Raw genomic sequence first — 12038 nt, 5'->3', positions numbered from 1 at the left:
TTTAAAAATGCTGCTTGATCAGCATTTGTTTTCACTCTTCTCTCTCTGGACCTTTTCTTTCCAAACACCTTGTGGCATAGCTGTGGAATATGTTTTAGTTTCTTCCCATTTTGTAGGATTTTTTTAAATTATATTTTTTGGTTTGTGTTTCAGTTGGGAGAGGGAGAAAATCAAACGGCTTGAGTTGCCATCTTGATGTAGCAAACTCTGGGTTACTTTAAAGGGCCAATCATACTTTAAACAAATAGTATTATTTTAAGGCTTGATGAGATGTTGTTCAAGTCTTATGAGATAATAATACATATATGTAAGGCAGTAATTTAAGTAGGAGATTTAAAATCAGTAATCCTTGTTGGTGGGGTGTAGAGATTGGTCTGTAGTGAAAAGAGCATTAGCTAATAGGTTGGAAGATTAAAATCATAATAAAATTTCTTTCCTTTTTTTTTTTTTAATGGAACACATTTTTCCCCCCCACAGATGGCAACCATAGTATAATTTGCTACCAGGTGTCATCTTTGATTGCTTCCACATAAAACAGGTTAAAAAAATAAAACACATTCTCCAAACTTAAAATTTGAGGGCAAATAAACCCCAAAATACCTAAAATACACAAACTCTCTTAAAGCTATATTATACATTCCATACATTAAATATAAAAAATAATGACATTCAACATCAGTTAATTAGCAGTTATCAGACTTAAGTAAAAGCTAAGTGGATTTCTTAATGAGGTGGTCCCTTTTTTCAGCATTGTTTTGTATGTGAGGAAAGAGCATGTACATTAATGGGTGGACTCTGTGGGATCTGTTTTGGCTGCCATGCATCCTACTTAATTATTTTCTATTTTTTATGTATTAGAAGCTTAAGGTTGCTGGATGATCAACTCTGAATAAGCAGTATATTAACTTATTTGTCCTGCCTCTTCCTTTAGATTGCAAGCTGCAGTTAAGGGTAGGGACCATGTTTTTGCATCTCTCCATAGCACTCATCAAAATGCAACACATTTATAGTAGGTATTTTTTTAGTAAGTATTAGTTGATGGAGTTATTTAAATCAAACTGGTTGTCAAACTTTGGGATATGTGTTTTCTTCTAAGAAAACTTTTAAATTATATAGGTATTTTGAAATGAAGTTGATGATATTTAGAAATATTATCAAAATATGTAATTTTTTAGCATTACACATTTTTGGAAATGTAATATTACTATAAGAAGAAATTTGCCTTTTGTAATGAAACCTATGATACAGACTCCTCTTGATTATATATAGAAGTAGAAAAGCTTGGGTATGGATAGTCTGGAGTGACCACAATATGGTATCCAAATGTGGAAGAATCATTACTTGATGTGCTTTAAAAGTTTCACATATTTGAGCCCCACCCTCAGATTCTGGTATGGTGAAAACTCCATAGATGACCATGATGCTTGTCACTGTTGAGAATGTGATAACTCTGTAAAGAATCTTCTCAGTTGGTGTGAAGTATCCACCAGGTATCATTGAACTTTTTTCCAGCCATTTATTATTATTCTTACTTCTGAAGAAAAAGTCTTTACATTTAGCTTTAAATAATAGAGTAAAAAATTTAATATTTTTTTACTGTATTAGGCATGGTATGTAAAAAAAATTTTTTTCAGTAAACTCATACCCTTCTAATGAATTCATTTTCAAATTAGTATATATATATTTGAAAAATATTGAAGGTGTTTTTTAGACCCAACCAAAAGTTTTAAGTTTGAGAAATATTCAAAGGGCCTCTTAGTAGTAATGTAAAGTAATTTAACTTTTAATTATATTCTCTCAGAAAGGATTTTTAAAACAGTGAAGTTCCTGGTTACTTAGATTAATTGAAATTTAGAGGGGAGACCTTTGGATAGACATGGATGAAGCTTCATGTGATTTACACTTTATTTTTTTAGCTTACCTAATTATATCTATTAGTCATATACATATTTAAGACCATGAAAGTAAGAAAATGTAGTACTGCTTGATATATTTACTACTGAACCTTCAGTAGTCAGATTCCATTCTCAGCAATATATTGTCACATCCTTTTTTTTTTTTTTGGCCATGCTGTGTGGCATGTAGGATCCTAGTTCCCCAAGTAGGGATCAGTCCCGCACCCCCTGCAGTGAAAGCATGGAGTCTTAACCATTGGACAGCCAGGGAAGTCCCTGTCACATCTTTTTTTTTTTTTTTTTTTTTTGCGGTACGCAGGCCTCTCACTGTTGTGGCCTCTCCCGTTGCGGAGCACAGGCTCCGGATGCTCAGGCTCAGCGGCCATGGCTCACGGGCCCAGCCGCTCCACGGCATGTGGGATCTTCCTGGACCGGGGCACAAACCCATGTCCCCTGCATCGGCAGGTGGACTCTCAACCACTGCGCCACCAGGGAAGCCCCCTGTCACATCTTTTTAACTCTACTGTTTTCTGTTCCTCTGCACCTTGAGTCATAATGCCTCATACATGGTAATCACATACAGTAATGGTAGTAGCTACAGTTTATATAGTACTTTACAGGATTCTGTTACTTATGTGTCCTCATTTAACCTTTACAACAACCCTGTGAAAGAGGTAGGGGAAATACTAATTTTTTTTTTTCATTTTATAGATGAAGAAACTAAAACACAGAGATTGAGACTTGTCTAGAGTAACACAAACCAGTAAGTGTTTGAATTAATGGAGGCAGCTAGTAATGAGTACATTCTAATCTGCCAAGGGCTTGCCTTGCTGCCACCTGACTTAGTTCTAGGGACAAAAAAAGCCCAAATGGTAGGGAATCAGAAGTAGTAGCTAGACTTAGGAGTACCCCAGGGAAATGTGTTGCTCCTTTTAATTCCTTCTTTTTTTACCAATTATTAATGCTAACTTGAGACAGCAGGCAATGTCTTTTTGTTATTGTTGTTTAGGTGAATGAAACTTTTATTTTAAACGTAGATTATCCCTGAGGCACTATAGGGAAGTAGAAAATCTGCAGAGAAGTCTGTTGAAATTCTCACAAGATAATAGCTATAGGGTCAACTAAGTAATTGAGAAAGTTAATGGTATATGTGTATAATTGGAACCATGTGTGTCAGTGGAACTTAAGTTTATAGGGCTCTCTTGTTGAGATTTTTAAAATCCTGTTTAAAAACTGTAGTATCAACTTTTTATAAAATCTTAGAGCTTAAAGGTGCTTATCCAATTGTGGTTTTCTTTAGATGAGGAAACTGAGGTGCAGAGAAGTCAAACCTTGCCCAGTGTTACAGAGCAGAGCTGGAAGTAAAGCTTGTATTTCCTGAGATCCAGATTAATGTCATTTCTACTTCACACTATTACTTCTTGGTAAGCTGTTCTTAAAATACTTAATAGGTCTTTTATGTCTTTTATTTGTTTGATCAACATTCTTGCTTTGTGTCAAAAGGAACTTAAAATACGAATTTTACTGATACTTCTGTGATGAAAATTTCAGTTCTTTGTTTGATTTTAGGTGAGTTAATGTGGGAAAAATCCTGGTATTTTGAAGATGTTGCGGCACAGTATTGTTTCCTGTTCAAATTACAAGTAACTTCAAGAGTTTGCAGGAAAAAAAGAAATTGGGATTTTTTTGGTTAAATCATGCCATCTGAACAGAAACATTTATTTTTTGATGAAAAACAGAATACTTTAAAAAGAGATTATGATGTGAAAAATGAGATAGTTGATACTATCAGATCAGTACTTAAACCAAAAATTTCAGAAAGTGGTTTTCATTATGAACTAAAAAATGTGAAAATTGTTTTGCCGAAGATAAATATTCCAAATGAGGTCCTATTGAAACATGAAGTTGACAAGTACAGAAAATTATTTCAGCATAAACCACAGACTGCAAGAAAATCTATTGGTATAAAGACTGTAAGCTGTGTAGAGGAGTGTATGTTACTCCGTAAGTCTGAGAGAGTTGAAGAAGAAGGTATAAAAATGTCTGCAAAAATACTCAACTTCAACTGTTTGAAGTGCCGAGATAGTACTCGGTATAGCCCAAATGATTTGCAGAAACACTTCCAAATATGGCACCGTGGTGAATTACCTTCATATCCTTGTGAAATGTGCAGTTTTTCAGCAAATGACTTCCAGGTCTTCAAACAACACAGACGAACCCATCGAATTACTTTAGTAAAATGTGATATTTGTAACAATGAGAATTTATATACTTTATTAGACTTGACAAAGCATTTTTCATCCACACATTGTGTAAATGGTAGTTTTCAATGTGAAAAGTGTGAATTCTCCACCCAGGATGTTGGCACATTTGTTCAGCACATACATAGACATAATGAAATCCTTTATAGATGTGGTAAATGCCATTATATATGTTTAACCAAAGGAGAGCTTCAGAAGCACCTTCATATTCATTCTGGTACGTTTCCCTTCACTTGTCAATATTGTAGCTATGGTGCTACCAGGAGAGAGCACCTTGTAAGACATGTTATAACTTTGCACAAAGAACATTTATATGCGAAAGAAAAACTGGAAAAAGACAAATATGAAAAAAGGATGGCAAAGACTTCAGCAGGACTTAAACTAATATTGAAAAGATATAAAATAGGTGCATCAAGGAAGACATTCTGGAAACGTAAGAAAATCAACAATGGAAGTGACAGAAGTATAGAAAAAAACACTCAAGTTCTTAAAAAAGTGAACAAAACACAGGCTAAATCTGAAGACCAGAGCCATCTTGTTCAGGAACATTTAAATGAAGAAAAGGATGAAAGACTATACTGTGAGAATAATGATAAACCTGCTGAGTCAGAGTCAGAAAAGCCAACTCTTCTGTCCACTGGGCAATGTAATGGAGCTGAAGAGGGATCAAATTCTACTTCAGGTTTCTTGAAGACTGCTGTACAAGGACCTACAGTGTTAATGGTAAAAAATAATAGAATAACAATTCCTGCTAACTACAGTGCTAAGTTTATGGGCTTTAAGATGGTGGATGGAAAACAACATATTGTAATAAAACTGTTGCCTACCAATAAACAGAATTTATATTCACCAGGCTCACAGTCAGGTGCCGTAAGGGACAGTACTGCAATTTTGCAGCCCCAGACTTTGGGCACTACTGCATTTTTAACAGGAGTAACAACTGAGTTAAATGACACAGTTTACATGAAAGCAGCTACTCCATTTTCATCTTCTTCTCCTATACTTTCAGGGAAGGTAACTTCAGAAAAAGAAATGGCTTTGCTATCTCAAACAAGTAATATGCTTCCAACAGTGGATGATGGAAAAAGTGTTTCTCCTTTGCCAATAACATCAGAATTGATCACAGCATCGGTGAATTTGACCACAAAAGTAGAAACAAGAGAGAATGTTGACTTATGGGGAAGTCATATTACTCAGTGTCACCCTGAGGTATCAGGTACTGCCATTAAAAGTCCAGATAAAGTCACCTGTACTACCAAACCAAATTCATACAACAGTGGAGATATGCATAACTATTGCATTAATTATGTCAACTCTGAGTTACCTGTTGATTCTTCCAACCAAGGATCATTGCCTTTTCATAATTACTCAAAAGTGAATAATTCTAATAAACGTCATAGGTTTTCAGGGACAGCAGTGTGTGAAAACCCTCAAAGAGAATCTTCATCAAGCAAGACAGTAGTTCAACAACCAATAAGTGAGTCAGTTTTATCACTAGTGAGGAAGGAGAGCTCAAACCCAGATAGCCTGTTAGCATCTATTAGTCGTTTAAATACTAAAGATGGAACTTTAAAAACACAAGCTGAAATTGAAGAACAGTGTGTTTTAGAAAAAGGACAAAACATTGATGGACAGAACCTATACACTAATGAAAATCAGAATTTAGAGAGCATGACTGAAAAGCCTAAATGGGATGACGTTTCTAGTGTTGAGTCACCTATGATGCCTAGAATTACATCTGTTTTCTCTCTCCAGAGCCAACAGGCATCAGAACTTTTGCCACCTGAAATAAACCAGTTACTTCAAGATGTATTAAAAGCAAAACCTGATGTAAAACAAGACTCTAGTAACACTCCAGATAAAGACCTGCCGCTTCATTGTGACCAGTCATTTCAGAAACATGAGGGAGAAGACAAAATAGTTGAATCTTCAAAAGACTTGAAAGTAAAAGGCTTCTTTCCAATTCCATCTGGTAATATGGGGATTAATGTGGCTACAAATGATCTGAATTTAAAATTTAGTGGAAAAGAAAAACAAATGTCAATGTCACAAGATGTGAGAGATTCAGAGAAGACCCCTAGAATTTCTGGTTTTGGCACATTACTTAAGACTCAGTCAGATGCAATAATTACACAGCAGCTTGTAAAAGACAAACTACGAGCCACTACGCAAAATATAGGTTCTGTATATGTGCAGAGTCCACTTGTAAATTCAGAACCAAAAAAGGCTGTCTTTGTTCAGACTCCAAAAGGCTTTTTTGTACCATTGCACATTGCTAACAAGCCTGCATTACATGTTTCAGGAAGACCACTTCCATTGGTTAATACACAAGGTGTCCCTGCCTCTCTCCTTTTAAACAAGAAACCTGGGATGATTTTAACATTTAATAATGGGAAACTTGAAGGTGTTTCTGCTGTCAAAACTGAGAATGCTCAAGCTTGTGGAACTACAAGTAAGGAGCCTTGCAGAACACCTTTTTTAAAAGTAGAACCAAACAGTAATTGTCTAACCCCTGCACTTTGTTCCAGCATTGGCAGCTGTTTGAGCATGAAAAGTAGCTCAGAAAATACTTTGTCATTAAAAGGCCCTTACATTATTAAAACGCCAGCAAGTTCTTCAGTGAAAGGTGTTCCTGCTCCTAATATAATATCTGAGCATCAGGGCACTAAGTTGAACATCTCGGATTCAGTAAAACAGCAGAACAAGATTTTTCCAAAACCACCTCTTTACACACTTTTGCCTGATGGCAAACAAGCTGTTTTTTTAAAGTGTGTGATGCCAAATAAGACTGAGCTGCTTAAGTCTAAATTAGTCCAGAATAGTACTTATTATAAAAATATACAGCCAAAGAAACCTGAAGGAACACCACAAAAAATATTGCTGAAAATTTTTAACCCTGTTTTAAATGTGACTGCTGCTAATAATCTGTCAGTAAACAACTCTGCATCCTCATTGCAGAAAGACAATGTACCATCTAATCAGACTATAGGAGGAGAGCAGAAAGAGCCAGAATCTTCTAGAGATGCCTTACCCTTATTACTAGATGATATGATGCCAGCAAATGAAATTGTGATAACTTCTACTGCAACATGCCCAGAATCTTCTGAGAAACCAATAGGTATCACTGACCATTCAGAGGCCAGGGTGTTAAGGTGTAAAACAAATTGTACAATTGAGAGAAACTTCAATAAGAAAAAGACTTCGAAAAAGAAATGTTCAAGAATAAAAACTCATGAAAGAAGTAAAGATTCTGAAACTTCCTTTGTATCTAGAAACAGAAACTGTAAACGCAAGTGTAGGGATAGTTACCAAGAACCTCCAAGAAAAAAAGCATTACACAGAAAGTGTAAAGAAAAAGCAAAGCCTGAAGATGTCCATGAATCATTCGGATTCAGCAGACCTAGGCTTTCAAAAGATTCAGTCAGAACTTTGCAGCTTTTCCCCTTCAGTTCCAAACAGCTTGTGAAATGTCCTAGGAGAAACCAACCAGTTGTAGTTTTGAATCATCCTGATGTAGATGCCCCAGAAGTAGTAAGTGTAATGAAAACTATTGCTAAATTTAATGGACGTGTACTTAAGGTTTCATTGTCAAAAAGAACTATCAGTGCTTTACTGAAACCAGTTTGTTATAGCCCTTCTAAAACAACTTACGATGATTTTCCCAAGAGGCACAAAACATTTAAACCTATTAGTTCTGTGAAAGAAAGATTTGTGCTAAAATTAACTCTCAAAAAGACAAGCAAAAACAATTACCAGATTGTGAAAACTACCTCTGAAAATGTTCTGAAGGCTAAATTTAGCTGTTGGTTTTGTGGTAGAGTATTTGACAATCAGGATGCTTGGGCTGGTCATGGTCAGAGACATTTAATGGAAGCTACTCGTGATTGGAACATGTTACAATAATTTACTGTAATTACCAAGGAAAAGAAAAGTGAAAGTACCTTAGAAGAAAATAGGGGGTTGAATTACTAATGCAGACATTTTTTACTTCAATATAGTACCTGGAGTTAAACATTTAAAAGTTAGCTGTATTTCCATGGAAGAGCAAAAGTTTTAGTGTGATATTTGAAAATGCTGTCAGTGCACATGTAAGTTTTGAAAGAAACTAATCAGCACAGATACACCTTGATTTAATTTTTTAAAATGTGTTCTCGGGAAGTTAGGGCTAAAATTTTTGATAAAACAGTTTTCCGAGTTTAGTGACTCTTAGTAGAGGGTAACAGCTGACAGCCCCATTCCCTCTCTTCTTCCACCAGCCTTATGATTCTGATAACTGTAGCTCCCCTGAAGAGGTTGAGAGCTCTTTCATTATGGAACTGAAGGAGTTTCTCATCATTTGTGAAGATACTCTAAGAGAACTTGGGTAAAGAACTTACTCTACATATGCAAAATGTAGTTCTTTTGAAGGTAGTTAAGCTCCTTTGAGGGTACATTTAACTCACTACAGTACACCTCATATGATGGTTGATAAGAGTTTTTGACAAGCAGATCTTTTTTCCTTGTAAACTGTGTTACATGTCATTGATTGGAACACCCTTCCAAGGTGATTTTCTTTTTCTAAATGGCTCTCAAGCGTTGCAGTAGATGGGCAATCTCGAGAGAAGAATTAAACTCTCTTTGTCTAGTTTGAAGTTCATTTAAAGAACTTGAACATTTTTCTGAATTTGGTTATATTCCCCAGTGATTCCGTTGCACAGAACTATGTTTATTTGATTTAAATTGTCCCCTCGTAAACCAAGTAGCCATTTTTTTTTCTTGGTTGCCATCCCTTTAAAAAAAAGTGAAACATAGAAGCACTTCCAAGGGAATGGCTTTTCTTGAAAATTAAAAATTATTCTTCAGAAACAATATTTTGAAGTAAGATTAGCAAAGCAAATCATATTTTTGTGTTTATTATTAGTGTCTGAACATGTCCACATTGGGACAAACCATTTTTGTTAGCAACTTCTCAGTATGACTGACAACCCAAAGCAGATTACTGATTGTTTGCAGTTGGAAATTGAAGAAGCATTAATAGTGGACTCAGTGACAGTGCATAACACTTCAGGACAGATTCCGAAGGGATATGCCCAACAGGTAGAGTTTTAAAATGAATATTTTCATGACAACAGAATCATCAATTTAAACTTCCCACTTTGTAAGTTTGGATCAAATTTTGTTGGACCATTGGACAATGGAGTTCTTGTATTAAAAAATTACATACTATATAATTTTTGTTACATTGTTACTACTAGTGTTATGACATTTTCATTGATTGAAAACTTCAGGGCTCCTTTTCTGTATATAACAAAGAATTTAAAACCTGTACATATTTTTGTACCTTTCAGTTATGTAAATTTTGCACAGAAAGTTTTTGACATAAAAAGTTTATTTTCTTTCAATTTAGTTCTGTGCATGCACTAATAAAACTTGTCATTTAATTTAAAAGGAATATATAAGACTTTACCCATGTTATTTTTTTGGTTTTTATTTCAGATGTACAATTTCTTTTTTTTGATAAATTCAGTTTTCAGGGATTGAACACTATTGTTAGCAAGTGCCTAAAAGATGTGAAACAGTTTACATATGTCAACTGTAACATTAGGTCCCAAATGGGCCCACTCCCCCAATAATTTTATTTTAAAGAAAGCCATACATAGATGCTTCAAGCTATCTTGCTATGCACATTATACATGTACTGTTTTTGTGCAGTTTGTCTACTTTCTTAGAAGTGAAGTATTTTTTGTATAAAACCTGTTACAATTGTGTTCTTAAATTGAGCCTAAGAACGGAGTTGATTGGAAATATACGGTATATATTAATAATGTATATGGTGTTTAAAGAATGGTAAGCATTGTTAATTTCTGTAACGAATGTCTTCAATTAAATTTATCTTAAGTTTGTGTTTACATAATTTTTTTTACTATGCTGAAGTCAAATGGGAATTTTATTCTAGTGGGAAATACTTAGTTTTCAAAGCTTTTTTTTTTTTTTTTTTTTTTAATGCTAGTGAATGCAAAATGAAGTTTGGGATTTTTTTCCCCATAATTATAGGTGAAATTTTGAGATTTTGTTTGAGAAGGGTAACATATATTATAATTTAACTATGCTGGTAAGAAAAGCCACAGAGAAGCTTATGTTCTTCAGTACCCTAACGACAGTAAAACTGAAATGTTGCTCTGTTATGGTTAGATCTATTATGATGCATCACCTTCTGTAAATAGAGGAGAGAGAAGGAACTGTCTTGCCAATGTTTGCAGCACTATAAAAATACATTTCAGAATAGCCATACCAGTAAAAAAAAAAAAAATCTAATGTCAAGACACATACTTTTTGCCTTAAGGTTTTAAAAGCTATTTTAAAACGCTTCATGCCCCAGATACTCTAGTTGATACCTTTTATGAGTTTTTTTGTTTTGTTTTGTTTTTAAACTAGGTTATTCTGAAGGAGGAAAGCCTGCTTGGAGCCTCTTTATTGCCAGAGCAGAAAATCTGAAAATAAAACCCTCTATCCTTTCTTTCCTTCTGGCTGAAAGTTAGCTAAAGATGGCTTTCCAAAATATGATATTAATTAGTTTGAAGTTCTTATTACAACTGGAAGAGTTAGTGTTATTTTTGCAATCCAACTTCTGGGTCAGGAGATTTTCATTTTTTCCTATTTGTCCTTCTGCATTGAAATGGGCCTCACTATTTGTCATTCACTTAAAATAATAGTTCAACTTTCAGAGTTTGAAATATAATTGAAATATAATTTCAATACTAAGCATTCAGCACAGATTGAATTCTAATAGTTTTTTATAAAAATTTTTGTTTTCATTAAGGAGTCACTGAGGTATTTCAGTAAAGGGTCAGACAAATAACTTAGGCTTTGTAGGCCATTAGTCTCTGTCATTAACTACTTTGTCATAATGCAGAAGCAGCCATAGACAACACATGAATGAGTTTGCCTGTATTTTAATAAAACGTTAAAAAAAAACCTGTCAGTGGGCCAAATTTGGCCCATCAAATGGTTTACCAACCCTTGCTTTCTCTCAAAGATCGGTTTTTAGATTGAGATTTTTATTCAAAACAAGTTTGATATAGTTTTTTTTTTGTGATATACACCAGCTATATAAAAGTTACAAATTATAAAAACTAAAGTGTATGTATATACAGTTAACCAAGGTAGATGTATTTGTTTAAAAGTGAAGTGAATGTAAAGGTAATGAAAATAATTAGTGGGTGAAGTAGATAGGTCTTTGCTAAGGGTAATGCAATTTATGGAGGGATTAAAAATGAGATCAGTTGCTGTGAGAATTTATGTCCAGGTTAGATGAGAAATAGATACTAGTTCTTTTAGTGACTTGAAATCACTGGTGAGAAAAAGTAATAGGAATTCTTCAGGATGGGGGGAAATGGAGGTTAGCTGAAAACAGAATGTTGTATTGATTCCATGCAACTCACTTCAGATTTTTTCTTTTTAGTAAGATTCCTTTTCACCATTGACATCTGCTTACTTAGGATATGTCCCATTTGCGTTGAGGTGTTGGCTCTGTTCCTTGTCACAGCAATTTGTTATGATCTTTGTTTTCAGCAAAGTGCCTTGGGGATCTCACCTGGTAAAACTTGCTGGGGGATGTTAGTTAAGAGTGCAGTATTTGCAAAAGAATTTCCCTATAATGGAAAGCTGAAATAGGATCAGCTTGGTTGATTCGGGTGTTTATTGCTTTAAGTATGCTTCCTTTAATAACTAGACAAGAAGTAGCCAATATCTTGGAAGAGGTGTTTGATAATCTTATTTGAATTATTTTTTGACTATTTGTCTAAAATGGCTTCTGTTAATCATCAATTTTGAAAATCATGATTTTAGTCAATGCCAAGAATGTACTTATAAAAAATACTAATGCCTAGTAGAGACATTTTTA

General features: G+C 34.4%; 1 protein-coding gene across 12 annotated transcripts in view; it reads left to right on the top strand.

Moving 5' to 3' along the window:
• Window positions 1-12038, top strand: part of ZNF518A (zinc finger protein 518A) — a 57204-nt gene that overhangs the window by 15620 nt on the left and 29546 nt on the right. For 8 of the 12 annotated variants that reach the window (XM_081226176.1, XM_081226168.1, XM_081226171.1 and 5 more), the window contains 3 exons: window positions 2607-2658; window positions 3196-3319; window positions 3465-10554. In XM_081226176.1, coding sequence (XP_081082302.1) covers window positions 3593-8059 — 4467 coding nt within the window. In that variant the 5' untranslated portion in view covers window positions 2607-2658; window positions 3196-3319; window positions 3465-3592 and the 3' untranslated portion in view covers window positions 8060-10554. Of the gene's footprint in view, window positions 1-1439; window positions 1491-2606; window positions 2659-3195; window positions 3320-3464; window positions 10555-12038 lie in introns of those variants that run through there. The other 4 variants (XR_014015221.1, XR_014015222.1, XM_081226169.1 and 1 more) reach the window with 3 other exon arrangements.

Source organism: Mesoplodon bidens (genome assembly GCF_964165515.1).
Source record: "Mesoplodon bidens genome assembly, chromosome: 1".
Lineage (NCBI taxonomy): Eukaryota > Metazoa > Chordata > Mammalia > Artiodactyla > Ziphiidae > Mesoplodon > Mesoplodon bidens.
The sequence above is the reverse complement of the archived record's forward strand: the minus strand, read 5'-3'. Positions and strand labels throughout refer to the sequence as shown.